The sequence below is a fragment of the Antrostomus carolinensis genome, unplaced genomic scaffold (assembly GCF_000700745.2).
Source record: "Antrostomus carolinensis isolate BGI_N321 unplaced genomic scaffold, ASM70074v2 scaffold25371, whole genome shotgun sequence".
Classification (NCBI taxonomy): Eukaryota; Metazoa; Chordata; class Aves; order Caprimulgiformes; family Caprimulgidae; genus Antrostomus; species Antrostomus carolinensis.
The window spans coordinates 41,932-58,515 of record NW_010293858.1 but is presented as its reverse complement, the minus strand read 5'-3'; the positions used below and the strand labels follow the sequence as shown (position 1 = coordinate 58,515).

At 45.0% G+C, this 16,584-nt stretch overlaps 1 protein-coding gene across 1 annotated transcript; it reads right to left on the bottom strand.

Annotated features, from left to right (window-relative positions):
* Nucleotides 1-2,112: 2,112 nt before the first annotated feature.
* On the bottom strand, nucleotides 2,113-7,849 carry LOC104532283 (adrenodoxin). Its single transcript, XM_010177454.1, has 4 exons — nucleotides 7,649-7,849; nucleotides 3,003-3,127; nucleotides 2,490-2,619; nucleotides 2,113-2,233 (listed from the first exon to the last, which is right to left on the bottom strand). Exons 1-4 carry the CDS (start codon nucleotides 7,825-7,827, stop codon nucleotides 2,113-2,115), a joined length of 555 nt encoding a protein of 184 aa, XP_010175756.1. The 5' UTR covers nucleotides 7,828-7,849.
* Between the last annotated feature and the right edge of the window lie 8,735 nt (nucleotides 7,850-16,584).

Below are 16,584 nucleotides of genomic sequence, written 5' to 3'. Positions count from 1 at the left end.
TTTTCAGGAAGGTGAAACAGCACAAAGTATTATGAGAAAAGCCGGCCTGTACTTGGAAGAGAGATTATTCTGTATTGTAAACGTGCTAATGGATTGTAAACTGGCTCAGTGGCTGGTCTGGTTCTCAGTTCAAGCAGTGGGGACCTGGAGCAAATGCAGAGTAAGAGCTCACAATTTGCGTCACATAAAAGAATTATGAGAAACTTAGAGATTAGAAACACTGGGAGAGGCGGGGCAAAACGCCCATTTTTTCCTTTTCGCATCTTAGGCTGCCTAATATGGGCACATTTCCCTGGAGAGTTGCACTAACCCAACTCTCTATTAATAATTTTTCTTCGTGTAAAACAAAACAAAATCCTCAAAAAATTTATCAGAAAAGATAGCACAAACCACTGGTCCCTTTGTGAGCACGTGGCTGCGCAGCAGAGGCGGGGTGCTACGGGAGGCAGAGGGAGACTTTGCCTTGCCGAGGCCACAAAGACCTTCCTTACCTGCTACCTCTAGGCCTGGGTGTGGAAATCTGCATTAGTCCTTTTCCATGTGCCCAGGCAATAATGCCCTAGCCAGTGTGCAAAGAACTGACATTTTTCAGCAGCAACCTGTGGTCCAGCTTCAAACTCACAACAAGAGGGGTTGGAGAGAGGGACTGCAAAGCTCCGGGCATCTCTGCTTTGCAAAGGGATAGTGGCAGCATCAGGAGTGGGGAGAGACATGAAGTGGTACTGAAGGTCGTGGCTTTACTGCTTCCATTTGATCAGTGCTGGTATTCAATGGTAGCAACTAAAAATCTGTGGGCTGTGAGATTACGTTCTTGTTTTGCTGAACTTTTCCAGGTGGCTCCTGTCTTGCAAACCCAACACAAACATAAGTCAAACCCAGCAGGTCATGGGGGGGGAACTCCAGAAGGAGGCAGATACAAGGTGGTCCCAAACAAAATAATTCAATACACTTGCAGCGATCCTGACCTTTAAAAGATCCTTTCTACTCACTTTGCACCAGGATGCTTGAACTTGGAGTTTCCAGCTCTTATTTCAAATCTAAAGAAGCACTTGTATGTCTGAGAGTGTTTACCCTCCTCTGCCCCCAGCTATAGTATTTGATCTAATGAAAGATATTACCTCTCTCTATATACAAAATTTGTTTTTCACCCATCTAATCAGGTACTATTGTCACAGGCTGAAACATCTTAACTTTTAGAACATTACTTAATTTAATTTATTGCCAATAAAAAAATTCCCACAAGCTCTAGTCAAGTTTGGAAAACTCTGTTACAGATCATAGTGTCTCTATGACATTTAGATGGTAAGTTTGACATGGTCACTCAAACACAAGGGGAAAATCCAGTCAAGTACACTGGGGTAACAAGATACTATACCTAAACTTCCATCAGTCTCATTCTATTGCAGCCAGGTTCGTATTACCAGGAAAGTGCATCTCATAGGTCTAAAAGCCTCGTTATTAGAATTTTATTTTACATATGTGGTAGTAAAGCAATGGGAAGATTTAATACTTGAAGAAAGTAGCACATAATGTCACGGCACATAACAATTCAGTGACCTGTTATATCTCAAATTCATCGAAAGTGGTTCCCTCTTACAGGAGATGTCAGCTTTCAAATGGTTTTCATTATATTCTTGCTAACCAAACTCTGCTGGCCTATATCATCAAGCCAATCAGCACACCGTCCTGTATTTGGAACAGCTATCTCTTCTCAAGCTTCCCAAATTGGGAAAAGTCTCCTCTACAGTTAAAGAGCCAAGCCTTGCAAAATTCCCAGCAGTTACTTCGAATAGCAGAATTCCTTAAATTTCAAAGGAGAGGGTGAGTCACATACAACACAGATGTTTACTGTCACCCATCCAGGGAAATGTAAAGCCATACATTTTAGTCCAGTTGCGTTCAGCAGAGCACTTAAGCACTTAACTTAAACCATATACCAAAGACCCCTGCATTAAACGTTGTTTAATAAGATTTGCCAAACAGGCATTTATACTGAATCAGACCTCTATGGTCTACTGCAAGCCAGCCACAAAAAGAAACAGTGTTAACCAAAAGCAAAGTCCCCTGCCACACCTAAAAATATGACGTGAGTTGTGCAGGAGTCGTCTACAGTTACTGTTTGTTTTGCTTTCCAACCTCCAGCTGTGTCCTGATGTCTGATACATCCACAGGGACCCGCACTGTCAAACCATCCATCGACTTCTTAATGCACACCTGGCAGCCAAGGCGAGAGCTGAGAAGAAAACATTAATTGAGGCTCATCTGTTCCCACAGTAAAGGAAGAAATCCCCCACCCACATTGGGATGTCTGGTCCAGGCTGGGTTTTCACTGAAGTTCCTGTTAAAGGTCTCCTGTGCCCCAAAAGAAAGCAGCTCTAGTGACACAACCATAATACAGAATAAGTCCTATCCCCTTGGAAACAGGTGCTACATGCTGCAAATCTGTCTCAGAGGCTTGAGAATCTGCTGCAATCAGCAGGGAGGCTTACGTATCAGTGAGTCCATACGCCAAGTCCAGCATGTCCAGCTCTTCATCTGAGATGGCATCCAGCTTTTGGAAGGTGCTCTTCTCAAAGATGAGGTGACAGGTGGAGCAGGCTAGTGTCCCTTCACATGCACCTGGTGAAGAAATGAGGGAGTGACAGCAAATCAGAAAAAAGAAGGGGATAAAAGAGACACCATCTGCAAAAACAGTGTGAGAAAAGGTCCTTTAACAGATCTGAAGCATGTAAAAAGAGATGCCAGAAAACTCAGATTTCAGCCTGACTCTTCTCTGTGAAGACCACAATCCATTTTCAGATTTGTATGTCAACCCTAACCAGTCACACTGCCATCTCAGTGGGTTAAAACAGCCCAGCAAGCAGCTGTTGGGGACAAGAAGCGTGCTTCATGGTCTCACCAGAACACAGTGGCATATGTACGGTTGCACTGTTCCAAGGCACCCACTGGTCACAGCACAGACACATAAATCCTAAGAGCACATACCCTTGTGCAACACCTACCAAATCCATCAATGGACAAGTTTTGATTGATTACCACTTCCAGTAAACTCTGTCCTTCTTTGGCTGTGGCCGTAAGTCGCTCTCCATCCCGATTTATAAAATGCACCGTCACCTGGTCTGCAGAGCTGTAAGACAAGTTTGCAAAAAGTCAGGGAAGCCCACCCTTTCCTGCACACCCACTGTTGAGGTCTTTTGGTTGAGCCTTAGAGACAGGCACTTGAAGGGAAATGTGCATAAAACACTTTCTAGAAGGATTACACCATGCATATCAGAAAAGATTCAGATTATCAGTTCTCAGGGGCAGGCAAATCTAAGTTGACCCAAAATATTTCCCATTTTACCAAACATCGCTCAGAATAAAAGTTTTATCTGCACACGAACAAGTGCAGATGCTCCGCACCCACCGCCTCGGCTTGGGCTGGCTGGCGGAGGGAGTTTGTAGGCAGGCAAAGCATTTGCAAGTCTTGGGATGACAATTCTGGATGAAGTGGTGTGATAACAAGAAAAGTGCTCAGGATCAGATAATAATCATGCAATAAGGGCTGTTGTCATTCACATTTTGTTTCCCCTTCCCAAGGGGATTACTTAATGACTGCTCTTTTTCTGTAGCTTCTTCTTTCAGTAAGTGTCCACTCCTTCCCTGAACTTAATCACTTTTCCCACTTACACAAGACCAAGTGAAGCAGCATCCAGCTTCTTCAAATAATTGAAGTGCTATTTGGTATAAAGCTTGGCAACAATTCTGCTGAAAGCCCTGGGGACAGTGAAACAAACAGCAAGTATGGTTCAGAGCTCTGAGAATTTCTAGTATTATCTCCTGATCTCTTGTGATGTGTTTCCATTGTCACAGCCCCAGAGTCACAGGTTACAGCAAACCCGCCAGCCAAGGAACCACTGCAGCACCTACACTCCTCTGTGCCAGGCATCCTCTTGGAAAGGCAGAGATTGGGAGGAGGAATTGGTTAAATGGGAATTGTCCCTAGGATACCAACACCAGCAGCTGAGACGACTTACTCTGTCTGCTCTGTGGCAGATGAAAATGAAGTATGTGCAGATCTCTGCTGATTTCCATTTAACATTAAGCACAGAAATATATAAAGGTCAAGTTTAAACAATTTCCTTTTTTCTTAACTCACAAGAGGCAGAGGTGGAGTATGGGGGATGTATCCAGTTGAATTTCAGACAAGAAAGAATTGCTGTAAAAATGTAGTGGAAAAGGGGGAAGGAATGTTCTCCTCTTTCAAGTTCACAGGTCTTGTTCATTCCGCTTCATGTCACAATCACTATACAGATCTAATCCCATTTACCTGCTGACAAATCACTGCAGTGACTAAGGATGCTGTTTCTTAAAATGTTGTAACATGGACTTCATCAGCAAGACTTCAGGCACAGAAAATTCCAAACAATTATCTCTTTGGAAAGCCAATCCCCATATTCCATCAAAATTTGGAAGTGGAGAAAAGAGATTAATTTTTTTTTTTTTTGCCTTCTCTGCTCTTTCATTTTTAATTGTGTCTTCATTCAGCTAGTAGCAGCAGAACACAAGGGCCACTGTACCTTCACCTGAGGAGGCTGGCTTCCTGTTTTTTCAGAAAGCTTCAGCAGAAAACAATGCCTGAGCCATTAGTCTACAACAGGGTCCCCTGGTTATGAAAACAGCTGTGAAGTTAGCACCACGATCATGCTGCAGAAGGAAGAGCTTCCCACGTGCAGAATGGAAAGATCGTGTTGCAGTCTCACACAGCCAAGTAGGAGCACCCTATTTCCCAAAGCAAACAGCCAAAGAACATCTATAAGACATTTCAGTCTCCTCCATACAGACACTCATAGATATTTCTTTGTAAATAAGCAATTTAATTCTCAAATGTCAAAAGAAAACAAAATAAAACTACCCTCTTTAAAGAAATAAAACTACCCATTTATTCTATTTTTATGGCAAACAGGCAGGTTTTCTGGCAATGCTAATTTTACAGTTATGGGTGAATTTGATACACAATAGAAACGGTAAAGTCATAGGACTTCACTTGATACTGCAACTCAATGCATTCTTCAACAGGATAATGTGAGCTGGCTGCCTGCAAGCAGAGAGTGTGCTGGATCCAACAATGCCCACAGCTGCACATATATTCACGGACAGAAAACTTTGTTCATGTTGTCTTTGAGGCACCTAGAGCTTCAGCCAGCCTTCAGTCAGCCCCAGGAGAATCCCTGCACTAGGCTCCCACGAATGCTGGGAGGATCTGTTCCCTGCAGCTCCTCCTGGGCACAGCCCGGCCAGTTCCATGAGCCCTGGGACAGCTGAGTTGCAGCCAGGGTAGCACACAGAGTATCCAGCGAGATACGAGGAAGTGCAGATGCTGTTGCCACAGACCCTCTGGATGACTTTGGACAAGCCTGGGTGCAGCAGTTCACCCTTCTTGAGAGCAGGGAGGATGCCAAGCACTCCTGACCACAACACAGAGAGCACCTGTAAGCAGCTTCTCTCTCCGCTGGTTGTAGGGGAAATTTAAGCTGTTTGTCTGCGTCTTAGTACAGGTGCCTCTGTTTGGGGCATGAACCCAGCCTGGTTACTCTGTTTTCACTGTTTAGTTCAGTCATCTCCCACAGACTCACTCACATACTGGCCTAGTTGTCTTCGTATCACCCGAATCAGTCCCAGGCTCGAGTCTGCTCTGGAGGCCACCTGCTTTGGGTACCCAAGGCTTCAGAAGGCTTCAGAAAATCTGTAGCTTTTCTATTTATTTTTTCATTTGTTTATCAGGGTTTTTGAAACTATGAAAAAATTCTCACATTTTGTTAAGAAAGTAATTTTGAACTAGGATTTTAAAAACAACTCAAAATTAATTTGACTAAATTTTGCTTCATTCAGGCTGAACTATTTTACAACAGCATTACTGTCACAGGACACAGGGTCAGAGCTTTGGGAGGATCTTATCAGGATGTGACAAACTCAGCACTGCAAGTTCAATGCATGCCAACTGATTATTTCCTTTAAAAAAACAAACCAAACCAAACCAAAACTCAAACTCTCTGTGATACAGGGAAATAGTGAAGGGGGTTTCAGGAAGATTCTTCTTCTCCCTGTTGGTGTTTTTCCCTAAAAGATACTTTCCGAGGCCATATAAAACAGCAAGATGCCTACAAGTACTGCCAGAGATAACTTCATAAGCAACAAGCCAATTAGAAAGAAAACCAATTGATAACGAGTCTTCATAAATCCCATTAAGGAGGGTTATCAGTATAACTTTTCTCTAAGGTCAGATAGCAAAATGGTTTATTGTATTTTCTGTGATGTTGGTTGGGTCTTTTTCTCAGTGTCTAGCAGATTAGTCTGACACAGATTGTACTGGTCTATGTCTGATCTGTAGGAGATCTACAAATTCCCTTTATTTTGCTCAGATAAATGGGCTCTCCTTCTGAATTATCCCCAAGGAACAGAGGAAAGACTGTCAGGGAGCCTGCAGTAGTTCCTGCTGCAGAAATGTGGATGAACACTCTGTGCTGGGCAGTCTCTGGTCAGCCCCATCCTTGCGGCACACGGGGACGGCCTGCTCTTGCACCTTGAAGATTCCCTTCTTGAGCAATGTCCAGACTTCCTGGACTCCTTTGCCCTTCAGGGTGGTCTCTCAAGGGTCTCTGTCAACCAGGCCCCTAAACAGGTCAAGGTTGCCCTTTCAGACTGACCAGCTGGGAGCCCTCCATCCCGTCATTCAGAGGCATTTCTGAACATGGCTTCTGACCAATTCCCACCAGAGTTCAACTCACAAACTCAGCATCCTGTCCTCTGCAAAGCCCAGCACGTGTCCCTGCCTCGGGAGCCTGGCAGGACAGGATGCTGTGGGCCCCCACAGCCCCTCGCACCTACAGCCGCCATCTGGGCCACTGAGCCAGCTGCTCCCTCTCCCTGTCGAGAAGAACACACCAGCAAGGCACAAGAGCTTGCAGCATGGTTTCCCAAAACCTAAAGAGAGCATTTTGCTCCCTGCACCTGCAGACATCATCAGCTCCCTACTCTGCCTTTACAGGAGCAGGGACAAGAAGCCCAAGAGAATTTGCAACTCCCAGAGCAACCCAGTGGTCATCCCAGCTTCTCCACCGCAGGAATACAGAATCCCAGAGTGGTGGGGTTGGAAGGGACCTCTGGAGATCATCCAGTCCAACCCCCCTGCCAAACAAAGCAGGGTCACCCATAGCAGGTTGCACAGGGCTGCATCCAGGTGGGTTTGGAACATCTCCAGAGAAGAAGACTCCACACCCTCTCTGGGCAGAATACAGCAGGCTCACGACCCAGCTGTCTGACACACCTTGCCCACCATCCCCATTCCTCAAAGGCTGGTGACTGGGCTCCAGTGGTCAATGGACTCTGGTACCACGTTGTCATCTTCATGTTCTGGATCCAGGCCACTAGCTGTGGCCTCCACAGCTCCAGAAGCAAGGGCCAGCACTTCTCTCAGACCAGCTCCCTGCACCACCTTCCTCCTGTCAGCATCTGCTCAGCCCCCACATCCTGGTCCACCACCTCCTGTGGGCCATGTTTCGCACTGGCCTCTCTCCTCCCTTCTGTGGAGTGAGGCCGAGGTAAGGGCGTGTCCCTCCTGAAAAGACCCTTCCAGACACAGCAGGGTAGGGTTCAGCATTTTACTCACCTCAATTCCCCAGGGGCATCCTGGAGCTTGTGTGTGGAGCTGAAGACTCTTTTTGACCCCTGCTTAGCTGGTGTGGGATGCCGCTCAGTCACCCCACAGAGATAAATAAAGCGAATTTTGCTCACGTTCAGTCCACTTCGCAAGGGTCGCATGAGCCCCGAGATGCCTTGAGCTATCATGCTACTTAGGATCCTCCTCCGTGTCTCCTGGGCTGTCGTGTGCTGCAAGGCCAGCTAGATTAAGAGTGGTAAGTACAGTTGAGAGGGGAGAAAATAGAAAGAAAAGGGAAAAAAAAAAATAGAACAGCCTCTCTGGGGGTGGAGGCAGGGAAGAGGGAGGGGAGGGAGGAGGGAAGGACGGACAGAGGGATTGTGCTTAGATCTTGCTGCAGTCCATCCCATCAGGGCATGGGAATTGAGTGAAGCATGGGAACATGAGTGTCTTCTCTGAATACCAGTCCACAGGCATGTGTTTTGCCTTACAGACTTCACTTTTAGGAACCAGACCCAAATCCAGTTTCAGAAGCAACATACACTGCAATGTTTAATCATACAAGGGGTTGCAAGCTGAGGGCTGGAAGAGCAGCCTGGCAGGAGCACTGATGGCCGCTGCTTCAGGAAGAGAGAGGCATGCCAGTTCTTACAGCAATGGGGTGAGGGTAAGGCTTAAGGATTCTGTTCTTGATGTGGATGTTGTCCAGCCGCATCATTGCCTTCCCCAACACTGCAGGCTCCCAGCTCGAAAGCCCGAATATTCACTTACTTCACAGGACAGTGCTGAGAAGCAGCCACACTTTGCTTGTTCGCTAAATTCTCTGCTGAAAAGTTCCATAAAGGCACAGAGAAGTATCATTCATTTCATGCTAACTGATACCCCATGCTAGTGCAACTTCGGTAGAAGAAAACTCTTATCATTTATTCCCAAAAACACTCACTAGTTTAGTCTGCACTCCTCTCCAGGGTAAATCACTTTGCCCCTGAGGATCAAAATGCAACAGCAGAGACAGTTTCAGTTCTTGTTTTTTGTAGAGCTTGAGAGCAGCTCTCATCTCAGGAGCCTGAATTGTCCCTAATACCAAATTAACAGTTCAACATTAGGTAGAATGTTTGCTTTAATCAAGTTTTTTAATGCAGTAACATATTAGTAGACAGTATAAGCAAAAACCTTTGCAACTGGACACTCTAATAAATCCGTACAGGGGAGAGAAACTACAGCATAAGAATGAGAACTGGCTGGAAAATGTTCCCCTCAACACACACAGTGGATTCATAGTTTTGAAGACAACTCACCCCAAAATGAAAATTTTTCACCCAAAGCTTTCAGGTTGGAAGGGGATGCTTAAGCTTTCTGAGAAAAGCATTGAAAACATTAAGGTGTGCAAGGATTTTCCAAAAGGGGGGAGGGGAATCCTATTCTTCAGTCCAATAAAGTTTTAAAGGCAAATGTCCAAGCATTCAAACACACCATTGAGATAGCTTCAGTGGAGAGAAACTCATGGGCAATGCATAAAGGATTTAAAAAAAAAATAAATAAAAAAAAAAAATCCACAACTTTTTTTTTTTTTTAGGGGGAAATCCACTTTCTAAAATCAGCTGTCTACTTCCCTCTGTTCACTTTGCACCTGGTAGAGCAGCACAGAAGAATATTTCATTACACCTCACTCCTGATGATAGCTTGGCAACCAGCTATCACAGCCTTGCAGCACCCTCATGCCAGCCCCTGCTCATCCATCCCACAAATGCATCTTTTTCTGCTGCAGGATTTTCCTATCAGGTTTCATTCAGGCCAACAGCTCCATGAGCACAGGGAGGGTGGGATAAACCACTGAGTATCACTAGGATTTTAATCCAGAGTGAGTGGTACCCCCAAGTCCAGAGTCAGGGAGAGAGCTGCCGCCTGCCAGAGGCACCACGGCACGTCCCTAGGAGCAGCAGGGCAGGGGTACGATGCTGAAGCAGGGATGCCATGTGGCAGATATGGGTGCACATCAGACTGCCCAGCTGTGCCCAGGATCACTGGGACTTCTCTGTAATCCCACCCCTGGACCCCAGTTAAAGTAAAAATTCCTCATTTCAAATCATTTGTAGAACATCCCTCAAAGGTTTCCCTCCCCACCCTTGCCTGTGTCACAGAGGAGAGCTGGCGGTGAGGCGAGTGGTTTGTTTTAGCTGACCGCAGCTCTGGCCAGCATCCCCACTCTGCAGCCCCTCACTCTCAGGTCAGCTTTTCCAGGTGATTTGCTCTCTCCTGCAAGCTGTGCTGAATACTTCAGCCTTCAAATCCAAATTCTTGGGCTGCAGCTCACCCCTGAATTTAAAATCGCTTTGTGCAGTCTCAGCAGCTGGCTCTGCCTAGTCCTGCCTTTGTTTTTCAGGCACTATAAGAGATGCAGCTGGCAGCCCAGTTCTCTCTCTCAGTCATTTCTGAAGAAGGAAAGCAAGGCTTGCCATGAGAGACACAAGGAAAGAGGCCACAGCACATCCAAACAAACCACAAAGCATCTTATCTCTTCAGCAAACCTTGAATTGAGAGATATATTAGATGTATGATCAGCAGTTTTCACAGCAAGGACATTTGTGTGTTTGCCTGGCACTGACCTCTCTCCTTGCCAGGAACTCAGAGCACAGCAAGAGGCAGATCAATGCCACCCGATCGGAGAGGACTAACAGAGGAGAAAGTTGGGTCTGAGATCATCACACCCAGTCCTGCAGAGAGGAGAGAAGCAGTGAAGGGGACAACTGTCCTCTCGTGAAAGCAGGAAAAACCCTGCTGGGGCAAGAGAGAATCATGCCCTACGCTGAATTTGGACAACCTGATTTAAAGTCTTTGAAACAGGAGAAAAAGTGCAGAAGAAAAATCTTTTCCCTCCTCTCCTCCACTCCATCTAGCACCAAGCCTAGAAGCAAACACAGCCTTTCCAGAGTAAACCAGTGTTCATTTGGTCCAGGACACAAAAATAGAAAGCTTTGCAAATAACCACCCCTCCCACAAAAAAACCCAAAACCAACCAATGGAAAAAACAAACCCAAACCAAACCCACAAACCAACCCACAACACAGCTAAGCGGAAATACCTTGCTTTGAAAAAAACCCAACTCTTCAAATGTTGCTTTGGAGGTCAGCACATAGATTATGGGCAGGACAGACAGCTGTAGTGAATCTTTAGCTCTGTTTCACAAAAGTTTAGCAGAAGCCAAGTTTCCACCAGTGTGCACATGGGCACACCCTTCCCCCCCCCCCCTTTTTTTTCCCCCCCCCCATCCTGCTTGTCCCCAGACCACACTCTGCTGTCATGCTCCTTTACTCTTTGGAGCAGGCAGGACTGGCCCATGCTCTCCTCCAGATTTGTGGGAAGGCAGGCAGTCTGGGCACGTGAAGGGCACAGAGCTGGAAGTCTGAGCCAAGTTCTGTAAAACAGGCCACCAGGTTCAGCCACAGCTCTTCTGCCTCGGGAGAAACACATAGTCTTCTGTGCCTTGTTGTACCTCTCAAAGAAGTGAGGGAAAGGATTCTTGGTTGGCCTGCGAGGAGTGTGAATGAGGAATGATGGATACAGTACACACCTCTGACAGAGAAGTGCCCGTGTCAGAGCTGCACTGGCTGTCACTGCCAAGAGGTAGCCAGAGGCAAGCTCAGGCTGTTCCCACGGGGGAAGTCTCAGGGACTGTAGGCAGAGTAGCAGGCACACAGACTTGGGGCTGATGAAGGTTTCCAGAGCACAGCCCTTGTTAACTTGAACAGCAAGAACAGCCTTCCTCTCACTGCCTACCTAGCCCACCACCTCACAAATACTCCTGTAAGGAAGCAGATACATGCTGTTTACATACACAGAACTAAAACCACCGAACAAAACTAGAATTTCCCTTCCCCATTGTCACTATGAAAATCCATAAACCACCTTTCCTGTTCCAGAACAAGCTGCTGATATAAGCAAATAGGACAACTTGTTCTTGTTCTGCTTTCTCCTAACCCACAGGACCGCAAAAAAACAGATGCACTGAACACAAACCTCCAGACAAAGTGCTTACATCAAGTATGCTCAGATACTGCCTCGCAGAGGCTGGAGGCTTGGGGGGAGGACTGTAAACGTGCCTCAGTTTCTGTATCTCTCAAACAAGACTACCGTTTGCCCACTCTGACCTTTCTCTAGATATCCAGCAACCTTCCAAGAATCACTACAAATGAAAGAAGCAAGGATCAAATTTTCACCACTAGAAGCAAGAGAGCAGTAATGCAACCATCAGAGATGGGCTAATACTGCAACAACGCAGCAAAATGAATTAACAACAGGGCTTCTTGACAGCAGGACCTCTGGCAGTGCAGCTGCTGCCTAGCTGGGTGAGGGCCCCCAAGAAGTTACAGTGCTCCAGCCAAGGCCTTTACTTGCAGATGCTTCTCCTTCAGTCAGTCAAGGATGCTTCAAAGATGGATGAGAGGGCAGTACTGCTGCATGTGGCGTACAGACAGCCTTCACCATAACCTCCCAGCTCAAGAACAGTATATTCTGTATCCCCTTGACCCTTCAGTCAGTCCTGATGATTGAAGATTAACCCTGGCTTGTATTTCTTTAAAAGATGATGCATAATCAGAGGCAATAGCAATCATGGGTGCTTGTAATTTTCCAACTAGCTCTGCTCACCAGAAAAATGGTCTCAACACCTGCTCAGAGCAAGTGCATTCTTAACAGAAGTTGAGAGGTACAGTCCCTTCCAGGAGCTCCCAATACTACTTTTTGCAATCTCAGCACTACTCAATGTCTCCTCCTCATTCTTTCTCCCACTTTTCCCTATACCCACTTCATCCTGCCATCTATCCTGAGGAAGTCCATCTTAAAATTACTAGGAACTTCCAGAGACCCATTGCTTGACACTAGATGTTCACTTAGGCATTTTTCAGTCACAAGGACCTGCACCCTTGTCCACAAACTGAACTTAAATTAGAGCTGCAAGACAAAAACCAGCCTCAGCCAAACATTCAATGCATTGAGGCCCAGATCCTTTTTCATAAAATGGTATAGGTTGGTAGGGACCTTAAAGATCATCTAGGTCCAACCCCCCTGCCATGAGCAGATACACCACAAATAAATTAAAATTAAACTTATTTTCTTACAAATAAGTTAATTTTTCTGCAAGGGAGACATTAACATCACATGCGGAGTCAACTTGCATAAGAGTATGCAGCAGCAATGGGTTAACATCAGTCACAGATGAATTACACTGTTCTCTGCCAGTTGACATGTGCTCAGATTACACACTGGTATAAAATAATTAGATTGTATGGCCCAGATTGAGCTATGTATAGCTGCAAAGCTGGCACTCAACAGAACAGCCATATTGATTGTACAGGGCAAACAAGCCATACCTCAGTCATTCTCCACTTTCCTGTTGGAAGACAGTCTGCTTTTGTAGACGTTCAACATACAGCCATACAACTGTCCCTGTATATCGCATTATCAAGCTTTGCAAGATGTTGGAAAACAACTATTAGATGCAACTGCCTAACAGAGAGCTACTGCAGCATGATACCTCAAGTCTGAAGCCAGGTTACAGAAGCAGCAGCTTCTAGGACTAGCTAACATGAGAAAGGGGGAAACAAATTTTGTTTGGTATTTCAGAAGCTATCTACTGGTTTGACAACACAAAACAGATTTCAAGAGGACAGTGCTGTCAAAAGGCAGTCTTACCCTGCTAAGTAGAGAGCAAAATCTAATCTAGATCACACAGTCCAACAGCAGAAAGGTGTCAGTAGCCATGCTCTTCCATCATTTGGACGCAGTATTGAGACCTCAGGAAACACAGGTAGAGATAGGCACAGAAGGTTAGCCACAAACAAATTGGGCTGAAATCTCCAGTACAGGATCAGGGCAGGACAGACCCAGCAGGACATCAGGGGAAAAGCAGCAGCCTCAAAGTCTGGCCACCCTCTGATCACCAACCTGGTTGTGGATGCACATGGCCCTGGGCATGATAGCAGGCACTCACCAGTGGCAAGTTCCAACAGCATTTATGTTAGATGTTCCAACAGCAGCTCCCCCTTCTCCATTTGACCGGTCCATTTGCAAGTTAAACATGATATAAATCTATACTCAATGTCTCCACAAAGAAATGTGAATTCCAGTACTGGCTCCAGTCAGACAGCTTGGAGGGCTGGGGAAGGGGAAAGGGATGTTGTTCAAGCAGCTGCTTTTCAAGATGCAAGTAAAATCTTATTTATGAGAGTGCTACAAGGCTGGCCTCTTGAGAACCACAAGACACACCTCTTTAGCTTGGAGACACAGCACTAGACCCACAGCAAGCCTTAAGTAACCAGCCAGACACCATCTGCTGAATTTTTCTGAACTTTATTGGCACTTTAGGAAGAACAGGGTATGGATTTTAATAACTCCTCCAAACAGGAAAAAGATGCCTTAATATCAAGGTTCTCTCTGCAGATAAGCACACGGACCCATGAATTACTCCACAACCTTAAGGTACTGATGTTTTATTATAATCCAGTAAAAAGACTGGTCAAAAAACCTCAACATAATTTACAGCAACAAAAAATAAAACAAGAAAAAACAAGCCAGGCAAACATTTGATAAAGTACTTCCTTTCCCCCACCCCCAAGAGGAGTAGTTATCCAATTGAACTGGAACATGGAGAGGAAGAAGAACAATTCACTGTATTCTAACAAATAAAAAAAAATGTGTCTACAAATCTCACCATAATACTGAAAGCTTCTTACATTAGTTTTCTTGCAAAATATAATTTCTTTACAATACAGTATACATTTCCAAGGGAAGGAGGACCATAAACATATCCTCCATCCCATGACTAATATTTTCTAATTGTGCATAGCTAGAAGTATTGAAATCAAATATCATTAGATATCACTGGAATATAATACTGGTTAAGAAGGCAGGGCTGAAACAACTACAAAGAGTTAGGTGGACCCACTGGCACAAGCTGTTCTATTTCTATATTGGACCATTTGGAATTAGAACGATTAAAAAAACCCTATAAACAGAAGTCCTGCCAGCATCATAAAACATGAGCTCAGCAGTGTTGTGTGACCCATCAAAGCAGAAAAGGTTTACTGTTTCATTATTTGAACACATATTCCAGGCACCGTACATGAGCTTGTTAGGAAATTGTTAAAACGTAATAAAGGCTTTTCTCCCCCCAAAATGCATCAATAGTTGCCATGGACAGAGCAGAAGTGCTGAGAAACCGTTTTAAAGCACCAAACAGAAGTGTAAAGGTTGTCTGTTATCCCAGTCGTGAGACTCACATAGAGTCAGTGCCAATAACCCTTCAATATAGAAATATGCAAATCAGTTCTGACAAATTGAACTGCAATCTTTCATTTGTGACTTTCAAAGTACTGAGGCACGCATTTTTGGCCAACCAAAGGTTTACCATGTTGTGTCTCCCCCAAAAGCATGCTGGGTCCAGGGGAGAGAAGGGGGCTCCCATGTGATTTATCTGGATGTTTAGAAGCAACATACTAAGCTATGCTCCTTAACAGAGGTTCGTTGGTTGGTGTATCTCCACAGTCTTGTATTGCTTCCAAAAGATAAAATAATACAGCACTGGTAAGGTTGTTTCCAGCAGTCCAAGGAATTCTTGGGGAAATAGTGCATTTTATTAACACTATCATGAACATTTCTTTTTGGCACAGTCCCCCTTTACCTTTCCTATAGAGCAGGGAGCTGAAAATGCTCTAGTATTCAGGTATTTTCCTTCTATCACCACTAGCAGTGATAGCATACAAAGGGGGAAATTCACAAAACTGAGAGTCACAAGATTAGGATCATGCTAGGCAAGAAAATAAAACACAGGCTAGCCCAATTACTTCTTATAGGGAAAGGTTAATCCAAGGAGGGCAAAGCAAAGGAGGACTCCATTGTAGGCGGAATCCATTTTTAAGAAGCCTCTTCTGAAGGTTAACACTTCCTTCTATGAAGGATCAAGGCAAAATCCAATTCAACCCTGAGCATACGTGGCTGCTTCCTCCCCAGAAATGGCAGGAGGGATTCTGGGTAGCTACAGCAAGCATAGCTTAGAAGACAGGAGGCAATGGGTATTACAACAACTGGTACAAATGGCTCTTGTGACCAGTCTCACAACCACTAGTGTCTCATTTCTAAGAGACAGAGCCTTCTGTTTTCAAAGCTACAAAGGGGTAAAGCATCCTTCTGGGGAAGGAAAAGCACTTGAGACAGGGATTTGGCAGAATGCTAGTGAGGATTAAGGCAGCAATTGGACAAATATCTCAGGATCCTCTTCCCTCAAATGCTACTTGAAGCCAGGAAGACAGATGCAGTCTTGTACATGACCCAGATACAAGAGTAGCTTTTGGTCCCCAGCTGCTGATCACTTCTTGTGATTGCATCTAGTTTAAACTAAAGACATCTGAGATACAGCAGATCTATACACAGTCACAAGGCACCAATGACTGTGCTAAAAAGGCCTCTTATGGAAAAACCTGAAATCCTGTTCATGTGACCAGAAATGTACTGGTTCAGCGAGGGAAAATACAGCTACAGGAATTTTTAGTCTTTTACATTTCTACCTATCCCTTTAGGTTTCCATTGGCAAACCCAAAAAGGAAGGCAGTGTTCTTTAGCTATCTCTGCCTCACTGGTTACATTCAAGTCAGACAAATGACAGTGAACAAAGCCATTTAGCAGAGACAAAACTTCTGGAAAGCAGGAAAGCCAAGGCTCCAAGCCACACTGCATCAGTGGAAATATTTCAAAGGCCTCCTCATGATTACAAAATTCAAAGTTCCATCATTAAACAGGAAAAGGTAACACCAGCAGGAACGCCACAGATTGTTTGGTCTGCTTATGTTTGAAGGACAAAAGCTTTGGTATTTTAGAAAGAAAGTCCATATTCTACCTCCAACCCTTCCTAAGCTCCAGCCTCCCGTTTTCAACTACATGATTCAGACCCT

Coding starts and splice junctions, on each gene's coding strand:
- LOC104532283 (XM_010177454.1), bottom strand. CDS start 7,827: ATGATAGCTCAAGGCATCTCGGGGCTCATGCGACCCTTGCGAAGTGGA. Junction 2,620..3,002: donor CTTGTCCATTGATGGATTTG/GTAGGTGTTGCA, acceptor TTTCTTCACCAG/GTGCATGTGAAGGGACACTA. Junction 2,234..2,489: donor GCGTATGGACTCACTGATAC/GTAAGCCTCCCT, acceptor TTTTCTTCTCAG/CTCTCGCCTTGGCTGCCAGG.